At 46.4% G+C, this 21,309-nt stretch overlaps 1 protein-coding gene across 1 annotated transcript; it reads right to left on the bottom strand.

Moving 5' to 3' along the window:
- Window positions 1-8,680: 8,680 nt before the first annotated feature.
- LOC111586940 (quinone oxidoreductase-like) lies at window positions 8,681-15,859 on the bottom strand. The gene is made up of 8 exons (XM_023296781.2): window positions 15,704-15,859; window positions 12,984-13,133; window positions 12,634-12,797; window positions 12,454-12,505; window positions 9,984-10,133; window positions 9,787-9,888; window positions 9,478-9,573; window positions 8,681-9,282 (listed from the first exon to the last, which is right to left on the bottom strand). The coding sequence occupies exons 1-8, from the start codon at window positions 15,818-15,820 to the stop codon at window positions 9,121-9,123; spliced, it is 993 nt and encodes a 330-aa protein (XP_023152549.2). The 5' UTR covers window positions 15,821-15,859; the 3' UTR covers window positions 8,681-9,120.
- Between the last annotated feature and the right edge of the window lie 5,450 nt (window positions 15,860-21,309).

Consider the following 21,309-nt stretch of genomic DNA (forward strand, 5'->3'; position numbering starts at 1 on the left):
CCGCCGAGTGGAGAGGTGGAAGAGCAGCCGGGTGGAGCAGCGCAGGATGCAGCAGCGGAGCTGGAACAGCGGCTGGGTGGAGCAGAGCAGGATGCAGCAGCAGAGGTGGAACAGCCGCCGGGTGGAGCAGAGCAAGCGGTAGCAGGTAAGGGTGACACAGCCTGCGGTTGGAGCAGAAAAGGATGCAGCAGCGGAGGTGGGACAGCCGCCGGGTGGAGCAGAGCAGGAGGCAGCAGCGGAGGTGGGACAGCCTCCGGGTGGACCACAGCAGGAGGCAGCAGCGGAGTTGGGACAACCACCGTGTGGAGCAGAACAGGATGTAGCAGCGGAGCTGGAACAGCCGCCGGGTGGAGCAGAGCAGGATGCAGCAGCGGAGGTGGAACAGCCGCCGGGTGGAGCAGAGCAGGAGGCAGGATCGGAGGTGTAGCAGCCGCCGGGTGGAACAGGGCAGGATGCAGCAGCGGAGGTGGAACAGCCTCCGGGTGGAGCAGAGCAGGAAACAGCAGCGGAGGTGGGACAGCCGCCGGATGGAGCAGAGCAGGATGCAGCAGCGGAGGTGGGACAGCCGCCAAGTGGAGAGGTGGAACAGCCGCCGAGTGGAGCAGAGCAGGATGCAGCATCAGAGGTGGGACAGCCGCCGAGTGGAGAGGTGGAACAGCAGCCGGTTGGAGCAGCGCAGGATGCAGCAGTGGAGCTGGAACAGCCGCCGGGTGGAGCAGCGCAGGATGTAGCAGCGGAGCTGGAACAGCCGCCGGGTGGAGCAGAGCAGGATTCAGCAGCGGAGGTGGGACAGCCGCCGGGTGTAGAAGACCAGGATGCAGCATCGGAGGTGGGACAGCCGCCGGGTGGAGCAGAGCAGGATGCAGCATCGGAGGTGGAGCAGCCGCCGGGTGGAACAGGGCAGGATGCAGCAGCTGAGGTGGAACAGCCTCCGGGTGGACCAGAGCAGGATGCAGCAGCGGAGGTGGGACAGCCGCCGGGTGGAGCAGAGCAGGATGCAGCATCAGAGGTGGGACAGCCGCCGAGTGGAGAGGTGGAACAGCAGCCGGTTGGAGCAGCGCAGGATGCAGCAGTGGAGCTGGAACAGCCGCCGGGTGGAGCAGCGCAGGATGTAGCAGCGGAGCTGGAACAGCCGCCGGGTGGAGCAGAGCAGGATTCAGCAGCGGAGGTGGGACAGCCGCCGGGTGTAGAAGACCAGGATGCAGCATCGGAGGTGGGACAGCCGCCGGGTGGAGCAGAGCAGGATGCAGCATCGGAGGTGGAGCAGCCGCCGGGTGGAACAGGGCAGGATGCAGCAGCTGAGGTGGAACAGCCTCCGGGTGGACCAGAGCAGGATGCAGCAGCGGAGGTGGGACAGCCGCCGGGTGGAGCAGAGCAGGATGCAGCAGCGGAGGTGGGACAGCCGCCGAGTGGAGAGGTGGAACAGCCGCCGGTTGGAGCAGCGCAGGATGCAGCAGCGGAGCTGGAACAGCCGCTGGGTGGAGCAGCGCAGGATGCAGCAGCGGAGCTGGAACAGCCGCCGGGTGGATCAGCGCAGGATGCAGCAGCGGAGCTGGAACAGCCGCCGGATGGAGCAGAGCAGGAGGCAGGGTCGGAGGTGGAGCAGCCGCCGGGTGGAACAGGGCAGGATGCAGCAGCGGAGGTGGAACAGCCTCCGGGTGGAGCAGAGCAGGAAACAGCAGTGGAGGTGGGACAGCCGCCGGATGGAGCAGAGCAGGATGCAGCAACGGAGGTGGGACAGCCGCCGAGTGGAGAGGTGGAACAGCCGCCGAGTGGAGCAGAGCAGGATGCAGCATCAGAGGTGGGACAGCCGCCGACTGTAGAGGTGAAACAGCAGCCGGTTGGAGCAGCGCAGGATGCAGCAGTGGAGCTGGAACAGCCGCCGGGTGGAGCAGCGCAGGATGCAGCAGCGGAGCTGGAACAGCCGCCGGGTGGAGCAGAGCAGGATTCAGCAGCGGAGGTGGGACAGCCGCCGGGTGGAGAAGACCAGGATGCAGCATCGGAGGTGGGACAGCCGCCGGGTGGAGCAGAGCAGGATGCAGCATCGGAGGTGGAGCAGCCGCCGGGTGGAACAGGGCAGGATGCAGCAGCTGAGGTGGAACAGCCTCCGGGTGGACCAGAGCAGGATGCAGCAGCGGAGGTGGGACAGCCGCCGGGTGGAGCAGAGCAGGATGCAGCAGCGGAGGTGGGACAGCCGCCGAGTGGAGAGGTGGAACAGCCGCCGGTTGGAGCAGCGCAGGATGCAGCAGCGGAGCTGGAACAGCCGCTGGGTGGAGCAGCGCAGGATGCAGCAGCGGAGCTGGAACAGCCGCCGGGTGGATCAGCGCAGGATGCAGCAGCGGAGCTGGAACAGCCGCCGGATGGAGCAGAGCAGGAGGCAGGGTCGGAGGTGGAGCAGCCGCCGGGTGGAACAGGGCAGGATGCAGCAGCGGAGGTTGAACAGCCTCCGGGTGGAGCAGAGCAGGAAACAGCAGCGGAGGTGGGACAGCCGCCGGATGGAGCAGAGCAGGATGCAGCAGCGGAGGTGGGACAGCCGCCGAGTGGAGAGGTGGAACAGCCGCCGAGTGGAGCAGAGCAGGATGCAGCATCAGAGGTGGGACAGCCGCCGAGTGGAGAGGTGGAAGAGCAGGCGGTTGGAGCAGCGCAGGATGCAGCAGCGGAACTTGAACAGCCGCCGGGTGGAGCAGCGCAGGATGCAGCAGCGGAGCTGGAACAGCCGCTGGGTGGAGCAGAGCAGGATTCAGCAGCGGAGGTGGGACAGCCGCCGGGTGGAGCAGACCAGGATGCAGCATCGGAGGTGGGACAGCCGCCGTGTGGAGCAGAGCAGGATGCAGCATCGGAGGTGGGACAGCCGCCGAGTGGAGAGGTGGAACAGCAGCCGGGTGGAGCAGAGCAGGATGCAGCAGCGGAGGTGGTACAGCCGCCGAGTGGAGAGGTGGAACAGCAGCTGGTTGGAGCAGCGCAGGATGCAGCAGCGGAGCTGGAACAGCCGCCGGGTGGAGCAGCGCAGGATGCAGCAGCGGAGCTGGAACAGCCGCCGGGTGGAGCAGCGCAGGATGCAGCAGCGGAGCTGGAACAGCCGCCGGGTGGAGCAGAGCAGGTCACAGCAGCATCGGTGGAGCAGCCCCTGAGTGGAGAGCTGGAGCAGCTACTTGGTTTTGCAGAGCAGGATGCAGCAGCGGTGGTGGGACGGCCGCCGGGTGGAGAAGACCAGGATGCAGCATCATAGGTGGGACAGCCGCCGGGTGGAGCAGAGCAGGATGCAGCATCGGAGGTGGGACAGCCGCCGAGTGGAGAGGTGGAACAGCAGCCGGTTGGAGCAGCGCAGGATGCAGCAGCGGAGCTGGAACAGCCGCCGGGTGGAGCAGCGCAGGATGCAGCAGCGGAGCTGGAACAGCCGCCGGGTGGAGCAGCGCAGGATGCAGCAGCGGAGCTGGAACAGCCGCCGGGTGGAGCAGAGGGGGATGCAGCAGCGGAGGTGGGAAAGCATTCGGGTGGAGCAGAGCAGGAGGCAGCAGCGGTGGACAGGTGGAACAGAGCAGGTCACAGCAGCAGCGGTGGAACAGCCCCTGAGTGGAGAGGTGGAACAGCTGCTTGGTTTTGCAGAGCAGGATGCAGCAGCGGAGGTGGAACAGCCGCCGGATGGAGCAGAGCAGGAGGCAGGATCGGAGGTGGAGCAGCCGCCGGATGGAACAGGGCAGGATGCAGCAGCGGAGGTGGAACAGCCTCCGGGTGGACCAGAGCAGGATGCAGCAGCGGAGGTGGGACAGCCGCCGGATGGAGCAGAGAAGGATGCAGCATCGGAGGTGGTGCAGCCGCCGAGTGGAGAGGTGGAACAGCAGCTGGTTGGAGCAGCGCAGGATGCAGCAGCGGAGCTGGAACAGCCGCCGGGTGGAGCAGCGCAGGATGCAGCAGCGGAGCTGGAACAGCCGCCGGGTGGAGCAGCGCAGGATGCAGCAGCGGAGCTGGAACAGCCGCCGGGTGGAGCAGAGCAGGTCACAGCAGCATCGGTGGAACAGCCCCTGAGTGGAGAGCTGGAGCAGCTACTTTGTTTTGCAGAGCAGGATGCAGCAGCAGTGGTGGGACGGCCGCCGGGTGGAGAAAACCAGGATGCAGCATCATAGGTGGGACAGCCGCCGGGTGGAGCAGAGCAGGATGCAGCACCGGAGGTGGGACAGCCGTCGAGTGGAGAGGTGAAAGAGCAGCCGGGTGGAGCAGAGCAGGAGGCAGCAGCGGTGGAACAGCCGCTGAGTGAACAGGTGGAACAGAGCAGGTCACAGCAGCATCGGTGGAACAGCCCCTGAGTGGAGAGGTGGAGCAGCTGCTTGGTTTTGCAGAGCAGGATGCAACAGCGGTGGTGGGACGGCCGCCGGGTGGAGAAGACCAGGATGCAGCATCGGAGGTGGGACAGCCGCCGGGTGGAGCAGAGCAGGATGCAGCATCGGAGGTGGGACAGCCGCCGAGTGGAGAGGTGGAAGAGCAGCCGGGTGGAGCAGAGCAGGATGCAGCAGCGGAGGTGGAACAGCCTGCGGGTGGAGCAGAACAGGAGGCAGCATCGGAGGTGGGACAGCCGCCGGGTGGAGCAGAGCAGGATGCAGAAGCGGAGGTGGGACAGCCGCCGGGTGGAGCAGACCAGGATGCAGCATCGGAGGTGGGAAAGCTGCCAGGTGGAGCAGAGCAGGATGCAGCATCGGAGGTGGACCAGCCGCCGGGTGGAGCAGAGCAGGATGCAGCAGCGGAGGTGGGACAGCCGCTGGGTGGAGCAGAGCAGGATGCAGCAGCGGAGGTGGGATAGCCGCCGTGTGGAGAAGAACCCGATGCAGCAGCTGAGGTGCTCCACCTATCCACTCAGAAGCTTTTCCGCCGCTGCTACCTCCTGCTCTGCTCCACCCGAATGCTGTTCCACCTCCACTGCTACCTCCTGCTATGCTCTACACGGCTGCTGTTCCAACTCTCTACTCAGCAGCAAAGCAGGAGGCAGCAGCGGAGATGGAACAGCCGCCGGGTGGAGCATCGCAGGATGCAGCAGCGGAGGTGGGACAGCCTCCAGGTGTAGCAGAGCAGGATGCAGCATCGGAGGTGGAGCAGCCGCCGGCTGGAGCAGAGCAGGAGGCAGGATCGGAGGTGGAGCAGCCGCCGGGTGGACCAGAGCAGGATGCAGCAGCGGAGGTGGGACAGCCGCCGGGTGGAGCACAGCAGGATGCAGCAGCAGAGGTGGAACAGCCGCCGGGTGGAGCAGAGCAGGAGGCAGGAGCGGAGGTGGAACAGTCGCCGGGTGGAGCAGTGGAGGTGGAACAGCCGCCGGTTGGAGCAGAGCAGGATGCAGCAGTGGAGGTCGATCAGAAGCTGGGTGGAAAGGTGGAACAGCAGCCGGATGGAGCAGAGCAGGATGCAGCAGCGGTGGAACAGCCGCTGAGTGGACAGGTGGAGCAGAGCAGGTCACAGCAGCAGCGGTTGAACAGCCCCTGATTGGAGAGGTGGAGCAGCCGCTGGGTGGAGCAGAGCGGGATGCAGCAGTGGAGGTGGAACAGCATTTGGGTGGAGCAGAGCAGGAGGCAGCAGCAGTGGAACTGCGTCTGAGTGGACAGGTGGAGCAGCAAAGCCGGAGGCAGCAGCGGAAGTGGAACAGCCGCCAGGTGGAGCAGAGCAGGAGACAGCAGCTAAGGGTGACACAGCCGCTGGGTGGAGCAGAGCAGGAGGCAGCATCGGAGGAACAGCCGCTGAGTGGACAGGTGGAGCATAGCAGGTCACAGCAGCAGCGGTGGAACAGCAGTTTTAGGCTTCAGAGGGTTGAATAAAAGAGTGAATACAGAATTCATTGTAGGTCACATCTCAGCGCCACCTCCCCCATCCTCATCAATGATAGTGAAAACATGCAGCTCTTTTGTCCCGTGAAGGAGCAATCAGGTCCACGAACAGATATTAAGTCGGGGTTGTCATGGATCCCTTCACCTGATCAATAACTTTCACATCACATTAAAACACAGCTTCAGGTTGTTGTCCACTCACACACCTTTTTTAGCTGAACTCCTGCTCTGAAAGTTAAAAAACCAACATAATGAACTTTTCCCACACTTTTAAGAAGTACTGAACACTTTATTGTGTGCATAAAAACTTTTGTAGTATTTTTTTTCTAATCTTGATGATTTGTAAACTGTGACAAATAGATTCTTAAAGAAAGGTAGAATATGACAGGATTATGGTAATTCCTGTTCAGTACCTGATGGCAATCCAACCAGTTATTGTTGTAGTAATTGTGTTCAGTGGTTATTAAAGTGTCAGCAAGACACAAACGTGCCCAAAAAATAAAAGGAAGAAAGAAACTGAACTGAATAATTATAATGTAGGATATTTGTCATTTCAACCATGAAGCATTTAAGGGACGCAAAGATCAGCAGTGGAAAAATGAAGCAGTCTAGTTTGGTTATTTATTGGGTTAAAGTGGAAAAAGTCCAGATTAACCCTCTGAGTTTTTATTGCATTTTTACTCACTGTGGCTCATTTTTCACTGCAATATAAAATCATGCACTTCTATGGAAACAGAACAACCATGAAGGCAGAGAAAGATCTCAAAGATATGCTCTTAGAATTCACTAAATAATTAAAGAAGACAAAACAAAAGTTGAATATGTTTATTACTTTAAAAAAAATGAAAAATAAAAACATGTAATTAAATGTACTATATTCTGTGCCCAGAGGTGTTACCAATACTGGAAAAAATAAAGACTCTGCACACTACAGATATTTAACTTCTACAGATATTTTAATTGGCTTTAATATTCGTCTCACTTCTGCTCTGCGTAAACACTTCCTGCAGTTCAACCAAAAACTTCCTGAGTTTTTGTCAAGTTTGCTGGTTTTCAGTTATCTCAGTTATCAGCTGCTCATCTGTTGTGTTGAGGAGTGCAGAATTTTTAGTTTTTCACAGGATCTGGCCAGAATAAACGGCTTATGTTTGGCGAATGTTTAAATGAGACATAAAATGATTTCTGTGAAATATACCAATCAATTTTATGCTCAGATTTATGGATATAAATAGAGACACTCCCAACTATATATCTTTATCATCCTGTAGTTTTGACATCACCCTTCAACCAACAATGCAAAGTCACTTTTTTATTTTAAAATTATTTTTATTGCTTTTAAAGATTTTTGTATGAGGCAAAAACTTAAAAGGCTTTCTGCAAAATACAATTTTAACCAAGCGTAGCAAAAAAAGCTCAATAAAAGCTCTGAAGCATATGAGGACAATTGAAATGAATACAAATGCAATGAGAAAGAAAAAAGGTAAAGAACAAAGGATACATTAAAGGTAAACAAAATAGAAACCCAAACTCAGTGGACTCCAAATATTGTTGTTTTTTTGAGTAATCAGTGTATTATTTCCCCTAATCTAACCCTAAAAATTAGGGCAAATATTTATGCCAGTTTCAACATGTCTGTTTCAGACATGTGCTAATGTCCCCTAACCCTAACCCATCCTAATCCTAACCTCTTCTTTCACCTCTTCTTTTTCTTCTTCCATTGGACTTTTGGCTTCCACTTCCAGTTGTGTAGCAGCACCCTCTGCTGGTCGGTTTGTAAATGAACTTGGAGACAACTCCCACCTTTGGATGTGTATCCTGTAGTTTTGAAATTGTTGCTCAATTAACTATCCAATGAAAAGTTTACTTTAAATATATTTTTTATTGTGTTTTTGTATAAGATTTTTGTACAGTGGCCTTGTTTTTTATATCTTCTTAAGTTTTAGTTCAGGATGCATAAGTATATTTCCCTCATCACTGCTATCAGCTCTAAAACTAAATATTGGCACCAACCCATCATGAACAATGACACGATGATAAGATGATGATGACTTACGGTACTGACAAAGATTAGGCTTCATTTATTTACTGGTTTTACAGCTTGTGAAACAGATCAAATGTTCTCTGGTTGTGACTATTGTCAGGATTGTCTCAGTGAAAACATCATCCAAGTCTCTCTCCACATATCCCTGACTCTCTCTCAGGCAGGCTGCCCCGAGTTAAGTTGACAATTGAGTGTTCAGGTTAGGTTTGTATGCAGTTGGATTTGTTTGCTCTTTGCCTCATTGGCGTTCCGTATCTGAGTTAATATTCATAGTTTTTTTTGGTGACTCTTTGCCATGTTGGGGTTGGATAATTTACAACCACCTTAGCGGTATCTTAGTAGGTTTATGTTTCTTATGACAGCCCCTGCTCTTCAGCTTTCCTAACTTGGTTGTACTTAGCCCTGACTAGCTTCCCCTCCTCTGTTATCTTGTCTTGAGTTTGTTTTTTAGCCTGTTAGCGTTTCAGTCCTGTTCGTCTTCCATAGCTGTAGTTCTGTTCTTAGCTTCCCTTAGCCTTATTTTCTCTACTCTGCCCTCTAGTGTTCAGTTTTTTTTCTACCATTCCCTTAGTTCATTCACCTTCCCCTCTCTTCCTCCAGAGCTGTTGATTACTTGCATCTTGTAATAAATTCCTTGTAATTGCATTTTTAGTGTGCTGATATTTCTGTCTATGCCTGGGTCTCCGATTCCCTGTGACAAACTATGCAGCCGCTGGGATGTCAGAGCTCATTTTCAGGACTGTGGTTGTAGGACCCTTGTTTTCTACTCAACAGGACAAGAACTGAATAGACCAACATCTATGGTCAGGATGGACAAGAATCACAACAGGAATACTGAATGTAATAACAGTGTTTTATTTGATTAACAAAACAAAAGCTTGCTGATGTGTTTGTGTCTTGAAAGTTCATGACTACAAAGACCATAGCATTGGATTGCATCATAGTTTTACCTGAAAATGACCTAATTATGCTAATTACACAATTTGCTCATCATGTACCCCATAGCAACCAGGTTGAATTACAGGACAGAGTAGTATTTTGGATGGAAAACATCCTTAAAACTATCATTTGTATCTTGAAATGATCCTCATATTAGCACATATAATTATCACCATTGGTAAACTTGAAGATAGTGTGCAAGCACATTTCCCTTCTACAGCCAAAATAATCAGACATGATTTCAGAGCAAAGCTTTATGAACCAGTTTTGTTGCACCTTCAGACTCTACCTTTTAAAAACAGCCACTCTGTGACCTGTGGTATGTTGCTGTCATCACATGGTCAGGATCATCTTCCCAGCAGCCCCGGAGGACTCGATGATGTCTTTGTGGGCCTGGGCAGCTTTGTCCAGCGTATACTTAGGACCAACGAGTGGACGCAGCCAACCAGCCTCCATCCCTGAAAAGAGGTACTCTTCACACTCTTTGTTCTGCTCCTGAGAGAAGAACGGGGAGGGAGAAATTACTGAATGGGAAATATTATCAGGATGTATTTAAGTAAATTGGATGCATGTGAATAACTGTTGACTGTGATATCATTGCTGTAACTGACTGGTGCATGCGGGTGTTTCTTTAAGTCCAATTTATTTTTCATTTGCATGTAGTTATACATAATTGTCACTGTTTCGTACCAGTGTAGCGTAGAAAATGAACACTCCCACGATTATGGCCTCTTTAGCCATGATATCCCAACCGTTGATGTCGATGGTACCTCTGGAGCCAATAATCTACAGAGGAAAGACAAAGTAGAGACATAAGAGATGAAGAAATAAAGTATTTGTTGAATTTAGAAATGAAGGAAAGTCTGTTTCACGACAAATCTGCCTGAACTTTTTATCTTTGCATGACTTCTAATTCAAACCATTGCTGCAATGCTTCTGTCATTGTTATACCATTTTAAGCACACATTCTGTTGTTTGAGATCATAGAGTCCTACTGACCACAATACGTCCTCTTTTGGCCACCATCTCCACATCTTTATTGAGGTTGACATTTGCCAGCATCTCCATAATGACATCTACACCTTTGCCACCTGTGGCTGCCTGGAAAACACAAACACACAGAGTCCATATTTGTTTAAAACCACTGTTTCAAAGGGCTTTTCCTGCCGATCCTCCTGCTATATGTGTGTGGTTACCATGATTTTATCAGTGTATCCTTTTTCTCTGTGATTGAAAGCCAGGTGAGCTCCATTCTTGGTAATCAGCTTCATCCCGTCTGGAGTCCCTGCTGTTCCCAGAACTTTGAGGCCCATAGCACGAGCGAGCTGGCAGGTAGCGATACCCACCTATGAGATGAAGAAAATATTGGATTTTAGAGCATAATTTCGTCTCTGCCGTAGAATTGCTGAGTATAAGGTCATTTTTTAAGGACACAGACTGTAAACCTGGGATTTTTTCAAAATGATACATGTGAAACAGTAAGCTGAGTGATATAAAGTAATGCAAGGATGAAGTTATTTATTAGTCAGTTGCTGTTTCCTTTTAGATTGCTACGTAACTGACACAAGGTTTGATTAACAGCCAACCTCACGGCTGCGTTCACTAGTACACAAGTTGTCTTGAAAACATGTTTTTGGTCTTTTGTTCATATGCAAACACAAAGGGAAAACTTACAGGACGAAGATATCTAGAAACCTTGGTAAAAATTGCCGTTTTTGCCTTGTGATGTTAATGTATATGTCATTATCTTCATTGTTTACAAGTGCCTTGGTGGATATGGCTTAAATAATGTTGTGCTAGCATTGCTAAAGTGACTTTTTTAGGGTGACCAAACATTCTGTTTCCCAGAACATAGCTCAAAAACATTCATCATGTCTTCTTTTTAATGCAGTACTTTTGAGTTCTTTTGTTCAGACTTAAGGTGAAAAGAGAGATGTTGATTTGTGGTGCTGCATGTGAGCTGTTTTTGTTAAAGTTGCATTGCTAATGTGGCAGAGGGTTTTTTTCTAATAGTGAAGAGACATTATTTTTATCATTATTTCATTCCTTATTTTTGAAACTTGTCATAAAAAAACATGTTGAGTAACCTCTGAGAAGCCTGTCTGAATTTGTGTCTTTGGTTATAGGTAGACACATCTTAGTGGGCTGCAAGACGAGCCTCGCTCAAGGCTGTTACACCTGGCGGCACAATCAGGTGCTGAAGTGTCTGGCACTAGTGCTGGAGACGCAGCACGTTAGTGTTAATGCCCTTCCACCTGCGTCGAGCCGAAGGCAAGAAACCACATTTGTCTTGGAGGGTGAGGGTCCTCTTGGGTGGGCCCCTCTTCACTGCCCAGATCCTGGGCAGTGAAGAGGGGCTTGTGATTGGAGGATGCTGGTAGACCTGGACCAAAAGCTTTGCTTCCCACCTGAGATCGCATCTACCAACCAGCGACCAGACCTAGTGCTATGGTCATCTTGACTTAGGCACGTCTACATCATTGAGCTCACAGTGACCTGGGAGAGGTCAGTAGAGGAGGCCTATGAGTGCAAGAAGCTGAGGTATACGGAGCTTGCTGCCGACGCAAGACAGCAAGGCTGGAAGGTGAGGGTCCGACCATTCAAAGTAGGCTGCAGACAATTCATAGCCACCTCAACTTCAGGCTTCTCCGAGAGATGGGAGTACGTGGGAAGGCTCACCGGCAGGCGATCAAGGACCTCTCCAGAGCCGCTGAAAAGGAAATCAGTGGCTGTGGATGAAGAGAAAGGACTCCACCTGGGTCTTCAGGTGAGTAGACGGCATCTAGGAGGTGAACCTGGGACCTTGGGATTCACTGCTGAACCCTCTGGAGGTGTCGTGGGCCTATCAGCGAAACAAGGATGAAGGAGGGCACCCACTTGATCACCCAGAAGATGCCCTCACTCACTTCACCATCCCACAGAGTCTTAGGTGTCTCATGTATGCAAGAAGGGATATCAACCTCTAGTCCAACACAACTGATCTGATTTTAAAACAACTTTCTATCCATACAGAGGAGGCAGAGTTTAAATGTATTGAAATTGTAAGGCATCTTTGAGTAAACTTTGAGTATCTCATTACTGGGCTGAGAGTCCTGGTTTTCGGTAATGAAAATATGGTCACCCTAGACTTTTGATGATAATGCTTTCTAACTTCTGGTTTGTTAAGTTTTTCATTTACAACATGATGTTTGTTGTAGATTTGTTGTTTGTAATTTTATGTCTTCCCTTTCTATTCCTTCAAACGCATCCTGTACATGGTGTTACATTTCAATTGGGCTTCAATCAGGCTTTTGCTTTTTTGTTTATTAGAAATCTCCACCTATTATGATGACTCTGTCTCATTGTCAAATTTGAACATCTTAGTAAGTTCCTAGAAAACTAGGAAACTAGAAATGTTAGCATCAGCTAAGGTTTGTCATTTTTGCCTAAAATGGTTAAAACATTTGATCTTTTATTAAAACTGTTGCCACATCAGCTCTAGAGCACTGCTAATTTCTGGATAACTGAGTAATTCGTGAATACTACATGTGTTTTGGGGGTCAAGGGGATCCTTCAGAGGTTATTCCAGCCACGTCTGTATATCATAGTTTACTCTCTTTTTTTTTTTTTTTTTTAAACATCACATCATCTTTAACATCTTTAAGAAAACTTGAACATTAGTCTCACCCCTCCAGTGGCTCCATGGATGAGGATGGTTTGTCCGGCTTTGACACGAGCTCTGCAGAACAGAGCAAGTATCATAAATAAGTCATTTGTTCAGTTGTTTTTAACACACTTCCTGGTTGTGACCCACCAGACTGATCTTTATAATTTCTTGTATTTCCTCTTGAACAGATGTGATCTTACTTGTGAACCAGAGCTCTGAAAGCAGTGAAATATGGGATCCCAATGGCTGCTCCCTGAGCAAAGTCTAAAACATCAGGCAGCTTGTGAACACAGTCCTCAGCAGCGATTGTGTATTCTGCATAACTTCCTGATTCGGTGGCTGTGGTGTAAACACGATCACCTTTCTGGAAAACACACACAGAACAGGATTTAACAGACATCTAGATGCTTATCAAACTAAAAACACACTTTCCTGAGTTGAAGACTGATCTAAAACCAGTTGTAAATACTCTACAGCAGCATCTGTGGGTGGTTCATATGGATACTTTCATTGATGTGTACAAATATGCTCCATTGTTTTATCCTCTGACCTTCACTGAAGTGACTTCCTTTCCAACAGACTCCACCACTCCTGCTGCATCACTACCCGGTGTATATGGCAGGGGGGGTTTCTCAAAGTTCCCAGACCGGATGTAAGTTTCCACAGGATTCACTCCACAGGCGTGAACACGAATCAACACCTACAGCAGAGACACACCGAGGAAGAGACAATGAGTCTGACAAGTAATAAATTCATTAAAGACAGCTGTGTGTCATGTATTATATTAAAGAGAATACAGCAGACAAAATAGATAACATGCTTTTGGAGTTGGATGATAATGTATTCGAATACACTGCCTGTATGATATGAATGAATACGTTTCAGCTTCGACAACTTATTTAACCCTAGCTGATGCAGTGAGGAGCTTCTCATTTCTTAAACAACCATGTTGGAAGACATATCCTGTGGTCATGGAAAGGATGTTAATCTGTCTCAGAAGGGTCAAATTATTGGCCTGCATCATGCAAAGAAAACAACTAAGGACATGAAACTACTAAAATCAGGTTAAGAACCGTCCAACACATCATTTAAACCTGAAGGATAGTGGAGAACCATCGTCTTCTGGTTGGAACAAACTCTTTGATGATCATAGGAAATCAACAGTAGAACTCACGGCTATGTTTAATAGTGAAAGTAAGAACATTTCCACACGAACAATATGAAGGGAACTCAAATGATTGGGACAAAACAGCTGTAGCTCTAAGAAAACCACCGATCAGTGAGGATTATCAGAAAAAAAGGCTTCAGTTTGCTAGGTAGCATAAAGATTGGACTCTGGAGCAATGGAAGAAGGTCATGTGGTCTGAATGAGTCCAGATTTACCCTGTTCCAGAGTGATGGGGGCATCAGGGTAAGAAGAGAGGCAGATGAAGTGATGCCCTCATCATGGCTAGTGTCTACCAGCCTGTGGGGGTTAGAGTTATGATCTGGGGTTGGTCAGGTTCAGCAACATTATGTTCCCAAAGAATGAGGTCAGTTGATACCTGAATATACTGAATGATCAGGTCTTTCCATCAATGGAGTTTTTCTTCCTTGATGGCACAGACATGTTCCAAGATGATGACGCCAGGATTCATGGGCTCACATTGAAAATGAGGGGATCAGGGAGCATGAGATGGAGTCCAGACTTCAGCCCCACTGGGAATCTTTGGGATGCTCTGGAGAAGACTTGTGCAGCGACTCGACTCTCCCAATTTCAATGTAAGATGTTGGTGAAAAATGAATGCAGCTCTGGACAGAAATAAATTCTGTGACTTTGCAGAAGCTTATTGAAATGATGCCACTAAGAATGAGTGTCATACTCAAAGCTAAAGCAGTCCAACAAAATATTAGAGTGTGTGACTTTTTTATTTAGACAGGCAGTGTACAATATGCTGACTCATGCTGAGTTATTCGCAACAGAAAAAAACAGGAATTAGAATCTCAGCAGAAGTTAGATTACAGCCAAGTAGTGTCGGGTGTGTGCTTAGGGCAGGGCAAAGGTAGCGGTGATTAAATAATCGATTATTAATCATCACACTATCACAATGTTTTATTCTGTGATTATTTTGTGATGAGAGATAAACTCTCTAAAGAAAGGAGTGTTCAAATCTAAACTGAGTATAAAAACTAAGTCAACAGTGTGGCTTTGTTCATTTGTGGGAAATTAAACATGTTTTAAATTAAAAGAGTCACATACAGTTAAAAATTCAGATGTAAAACTATCATCAGGGTCATCAACATGATTATTAAAATCACCAACCAAAAAAATGCGGTCGTAATTAAGAACAATCGAAGAAATATAATCTGAAAAACCTGTTAAAACAAAAATCTTACTGGGTTTAGGTGGGTGATAAATACTAATGCAGCATACAGAGATGCCAGAAAGAGAGATTTTAAATGTCAGAAGCTCAAAGCTGGGAGGTTTGTCCACTGAGATGCACTTAGATCACTGATTCTCAGCCATGTTTCTGTTAAACTACATTCTGTTGTCGTTGTGCTTGTGCTCTGTGCGACGACAGTAAAATTAAATCTAATCTTTTCAGACATGATTCATTATATGACTATACACTACCAGTCAAAAGTTTGGACACACCTTCTCATTCAAAGGTTTTTGTTTAATTATTTTACTGAAGACGTCAGAACTATAAAAGAATACATATGGAATTATGTTGTAAACAAAAAAAGTGTTAATCCTCAGTATTGATTTATAATGTAGGAAATAATACAAAAAAATAAAAAACATTGAATCAGAAGGTGTGCCCAAACTTTTGACTGGTAGTGTATATTGTGTTATCTGTAGTTAAATGTGTTGCTATCCTACTTTTCTTTGGAAACAGCTGCATTACAGGTCAAAATTCAAAATGCTGTCATTTTTTTTGCACAAATATGACCCTAATGAATACAAAGAGACATTTATGTGCACTGGTTTTGCACTAGTCATAAAGTCATTCATCAGGTAGCACATTAATTCTAGTGTTATATTAGACATAAGGCTCTCCCTGATATAATCCTCTGACAGTGAGCTCAGAAACACACCTAGCATTTTGCAATACATGCAAATCATTAATAATTTTTATTACTATACTGTATTTACACTTTTTAATACTAAAATACTGGCATGATCATGTTTGATTTGCTGGGTACCTTGAATAAAGTATTTGTCTTTACTCAGGAACTAAAACTACAGACTTGACTTCATTCTGTGATCTGATCAGTGGAGTGTCTCACCTTTCCGGGTCCGGGCTGAGGGATGCTCACAGATGCCATTTTGAGGACCGACGGGGCTCCGAACTCGCTGACCCTGATTGCTTTCATCATTTTGCTGCTCGACATGTCTGCACCCATACACTGTGTCTACACAGAGGACTGAAAACTGAAAAGCCTCTGACACTTTTATACACTTCATGAGTCACAGAAACCTCCTCCTGCATCGCCTCTTTGCTTCTTCTTCTCCTCCTATTGGACTCTTGGCTTCTGGTTTTAATCTTACCCACCTTAATATCTTTATCATCCTGTAGTTTTGACATCATCCTTCAACCAACAATCCAATGACTTTTTTATTTTTTTTTAATTATTACTCTTATTTTTAAAGATTTTTATATGAGGCAATAACTAAAAAAGCTTTCTGCAAAATGCAATTTTAACTAAAGGTGGCAAAAATGCTCAATAAAAGCTGTGAAGTGTATGAGGACAATTGAAATCAATAAAAACATAAAGAACAAAGGATAAATTAATCGTAGATATAATAGAAACCCAGACTCAGTGGACATATTGTGTTATTGGGGTAATTCACATGAAACAAATTTCACATAAAAATCTATATTAAAAGTAAATCTTTCCATCATCACGGTATCATAATTAATGTCATAACAATCATCTATTCAATATATTAGCTTTAAAATGAAGCCTATTTGCAAGTTTGAGCACAGGTGGAAGCAGAACTACATGACTGACTGTTTTCATTCACATTTACATTTACATAGATGTAAACATATACATGGCTGAGTTGTTTTAAATGCATCATGAACCAGACCCTAATAATCTGTGTTGATAAAGTACATGCACATTTTTTTCTCAACCTACCTGGCTTCTCATTGATTTACAAAGAATTATTCTGAAAATAAAGTTGCTCTTATGATTTTTTGTTTTATTTTCTTTTATGACACATGGCATGTTCAGTCGTAATCTATTTATGTCAAATTTCGCTGTAGTTTATCAGCAAAAATTACTTATCTACATTTATTTAGAGTTCCTAAACCTATTTTACAACCAGTACGCACAGTAGAGTGCCCTCTAAAAATATTCAGTCAGAATGGAAATAAAAAGGTTTTTGCTGCTTTAGGCTTTTAGATCAAAACAAGACAACATGGTTTTTAGCATTCATTTCATGTTATTTAGACCAAAATAGCAAATACACCAATTTTTTTGTGAGAACATCCAACCATTAGGTCTTCAAGTGCAATTTCTTTTTTTTTTTGCCTTTTTACAGCTTTCATTAATAGGTGCAGTGAAGAAAGACAGGAAAGGAAGGAAGACATGCAACAAAGGGCCGCAAGCAGGAATCGAACTCAGGCTGCTGCGTCGGGGACCAGCCCCTGTACATAGGTCAGCCGTTTAACCCGTTGAGCTATACAGGCGCTCCAGATGTGTTTTCTTTCAGTACAGTCACAGCCAAAATACTAAACAAATTCTGAAAAAAACATGAAAAACTTAAAATTGTTTGTTTCCATTAAAATACTTTTAGTAATGCGTTGAGTATTGGGTCATTTTGGTGCCAGTGGTCCACTAATGAAGGTCCTGCTTTTTTATTAAAAGACGTGCTTCATGTCTACATAAAGCCAGCACATTTGAAAGTTCTTCAGAGACAAAAATGGCTAAACCAAGGAACCCAATGCAGGAAACACGCCTGGAGATGCAGGTTCTCAGCCAGGAAGTGTAGATGCAGTCCTTCAGCAGGTAGACACACTGCAGAAATACAGACCAACCAACAGCTTGGAAGACAAACCAAGATCTGGGCGTCCAAGGGTTTCTTCAGCAAGAAATGACCGCATCCTGATCCGTATGTTCAGGAAAACTGCCAAATGACATCACAGGATGCAGTGGTCAAACCAAACTGGTGTGCAGTGTTCCACCTGTACTGTCCGTGGCCAACTTGTAGATCATAGCTGAAGGTCCTACAAGGCTATCAAGAAGCCCCTGATCAATGAGAGACAGAGGTTAGCCCGGCGTCGTTGGACCCAAACACACAAGAACTGGACAGACAGGAACTGGAAGAAGATTCTGTGGTCAAGTGAGTCCAGTTTCCAGCTTTATCTTCCTCCTGCTAATGTGAGGGTACACAGACAGCCAGACGAAGCATGACCTCCAGCCTGTACAGCACCTACTGTCAAGCATGGTGGAAGCAGTATCATGGTTTGGGGATGCATGAGTGCTGCTGATGTTGGTCATCTCACATTGAACTCTGCCAAGTATTGTGTCATTCTTGAAACCCACATGCTCCCTTCTGCATGTGCTCTGTTCCGTCAAGGTCAGACTGGATGTTTCAACAAGATAATGTTCCTTGAACACATCCAGGGCCAGTAGAACTTGACTGCAGGAGCTCAGTATCCAGGTCTTAGAGAGACCAGCTCAATCCCTGGACATGAGCCCCATTGAAGATCTGTGATGGATTAGCAAAAGGTCTGTTTCAAAGCATAAATCAAAGAATTTAGAAGAATTAAAAGCAGTAATTGAAGACGAATGGGACAAGAATACCCCAGGCAGTGTGAAAATTTGATGATGTGATAGTTTATTTGTTTTTTGTTCAGTTTTGAACACATTCTTTGTTATTTGTTGACTTTGATACCAACAATGTTGAGAACTGATGTACTGAAAATGTCAAGAATATAGTTTTGTAAGTTTTTCTTGTAAACAAATAAAAAAATTTCATTTGGATTTGTTTGTGTCTGCCTAATGCAGACACACCTTCTGAAACACAAGAAAAGATTTTTCCACAGCTATTTCATGATAATGTTTGAGATTATATTGTGTTAAGTTTTAGTTTGGGATGCACGATAATATTGGCTTTATCATTGTTTTTGGCCGTTAAAGACATTATACTTGAATAGTGGCACCAACCCAACAGGAACAACGACGTCCAGATAAGATAATTCCGATTCATGGTGATTCAGGCTGAATCATGCTGATTCATGCCGACTCATGCTGATTCTTGCCGACTCATGCTGATTCATACAGATTGATGCTGATTCATGCAGACTCAAGCTCAACATTGTGTCAACAGAGATTGGTTTACATTTCTATATTTGGGTTAACGCACCCCCCACGACCCTATTGAGGATTAAGCGGTGTATAGACAATGGATGGATGATGGATTCTTGCGTAATGGTGTTGGTTTTTGTATTGTTTCATTAAGTTTTAGTTAATGATGTACAAGTATATTTCCATCCTCACTGCTATCAGCTTTTAAACTAAATATTTGCACCAACCCAGCATGAACAATGACAGAATGATAAGATGATGTCGACTCATGCTGCCGACATAGATTAGGCTTCATTTAGTAACCAGCGGTGCCTGGTGGTCCTCTGCCAGCTGCCTCTGATTGGGGCAGGCAACGATAAAGTGAATCAGGTGAGTCGGGAGGTGCTGAGGATTTTCTGAGGAGAGACAGAAGGCTTCAGGTGTGATTTGTGGTAAGATGCCTGTTAGTTTTTTTTAAGGGGTAATTCATCTACAAAAGTTAAGGTGTGCCTTTTTAACAGTTGTCTTTGGATGTTGCAGTGTGACCACACAGTTTTATGGGGCGATGGATTTCCTGCTGCAGGTGAGATGCAAGTATGTGGTTTTAAAGGATGTTTATTAAAGGGTATTTTATTCTGCTTTGGGTATGTTTAATCATCCATTTGATCATTAAATTGTGCTTTTGTTGTTGGTACTTTGCAGTGACTGCCCATCATGATTGCACTGTCTCCTAATGTCCTTTTTGGTTTTTGTTTGTGGGTTTTGTTTGTTTTAGTCCTCTCAACCTTGCAGCGGCGGTAGATGAAAAGACCCTGGGGGTGCATCGTGTGAGAGCGACTAACTCTTTCTATTTTTGTTAATTTAATTGTTTGTTTTACTCATTTCCCTATAGTGAACAATGATCAGCCTTGATTCCCAGTAGCATTGAGACCCGACTTTAGTGTGATGGTTGGAGGCACGAGTGTGTTGCAGTGCTATTTGATAGGTAGTGGCATTTTTAGAGTGCAGTGATTTTCACCCTTGGTTCATAGGGTTCGTGTGCAGTCGGTCTTCATGGTACATGATTAGACCCCGTTCAGATGAATAGGATTGTGATTTCATTATTTTGTACTGTGGACAATAAATATTGATATTAATCACTGTTGAAGAAAATTCACTCTTAGTCCTTTGAAGTTTGCTGTAGTGGGGTGTTTATTGGTAATCTGACATATGGTGGGCTTACCAACTCAGAACATGAGTCTGTGAAGGTAAACCGACCCAGAGCATTTGCAGAGTCCACATTTTACAGGGATGGTCAGAGAGTGGGTCAGAGGGTAGGGAGGGACCGTATGTGAATACAAGGGTGAATAGTGGTTAATTTGTGTATGGTTGTCAACACAGAACAAAAGGTGATTGAATCAAGAGATCTGGCAGACAGCAAAAAGTAAAAGATGAGGGCAAACAGTTGCAAAAAGCGAAAGGGGTAACAACAAAAGGTAAGAGGAGGTCTGACAGACAGGAACAAATAACAAAAGATGAAAGAATTGTGCATAATCGTGGGAAATAGAATGAAGGAGTGACACAAAGTATCTGTAGCAAACGGTATGTGCTATTTTCTTCATCATAACCTACCTTCCCTGTTCTCCGATTTGTTTAATGCTTGACCTGTGGTGTCAGGTTTAACAATTTATTTATTGGTGTTACAACTTGTGAAACGGATGAAATGTTTTCTGGTTGTGAACAGTTCAAAGTTCTTTACATAAGCACAAGCATTCAAAAATAAGAATTCAAGACAGTACAAACAATTAGAATAGCATGCAAATATAATCTAAGTGTAATTTGTTGCCTACTAAAGCTCAGGTCCAGGTTCGCATCTCTGCTCCTTAGTGGACCTGCAATGACCTCCACTGGCCAGAACTGAGTCTGCACATGAAGTCATAGTTTCATTTTGGTTAAAGAGTCCATATTCTGCTTTTATGTTCTTCCCTTCCTTCAGTCTTACATAGCTGCTTTTTCTGCGTATACAAGGTCTGTAAACTTAGAAAGCCCAGAGTTCATGTCAAAGGGAATTACTCACTCTCACAGAAAACTGTTGTTGAACTATTGTCAGGACTGTCTCAGTAAAAACAAGTCTGCTAGAGCAAGATCAAATGTTAGAGTAGAGCTCCAGATTTCTGAAGCACATGATGTTAAACTGGTTGACATTGTCATTTACTCTCTCACATAAGGGGTTAGAGTTAGGGTTAGGGTTATTAATACTGATGGTAGCAGCAAAGTCTGCAGTCGAGTTGCTATTTAAACATCAGGTGTGTGCATAGGGCAGTTAAGATCAAAAAACTTTGTCTTCATTTGTGAAACCTCTTAGCGAGAGAAAGTTTGAATCTAAACCCAGGGTAAAAACTAAGTCAACAGCGAGGCCTTGTTCATGCTGTTTTAGACGAAAGAAATTGTAGAATAACACTGAAGATTTACACTTTTTGGTTTTACAGTTTTGATGTCTTCAGTATTAATCTACAATGTAGAAAATAATTAAATAAAAACCACTGAATGAGAAGGCGTGTCCAAACTTTTGACAGGCAGTGAATACGTAGTTATACACTGATCAGCCACAACATTAT

The sequence above is a fragment of the Amphiprion ocellaris genome, chromosome 10 (assembly GCF_022539595.1).
Source record: "Amphiprion ocellaris isolate individual 3 ecotype Okinawa chromosome 10, ASM2253959v1, whole genome shotgun sequence".
In the NCBI taxonomy this organism is placed as follows: domain Eukaryota; kingdom Metazoa; phylum Chordata; class Actinopteri; family Pomacentridae; genus Amphiprion; species Amphiprion ocellaris.

What these genes read in the sequence shown, in the direction of transcription:
- LOC111586940 (XM_023296781.2), bottom strand. Translation starts at nt 15,820, where the DNA reads ATGGGTGCAGACATGTCGAGCAGCAAAATGATGAAAGCAATCAGGGTC. An exon ending in TTCAGAGCTCTGGTTCACAA is followed by an intron (nt 12,506 to 12,633) that starts GTAAGATCACAT and finishes TCTGTTCTGCAG; the next exon opens with AGCTCGTGTCAAAGCCGGAC. An exon ending in CCAAAAGAGGACGTATTGTG is followed by an intron (nt 9,574 to 9,786) that starts GTCAGTAGGACT and finishes TTTCCTCTGTAG; the next exon opens with ATTATTGGCTCCAGAGGTAC.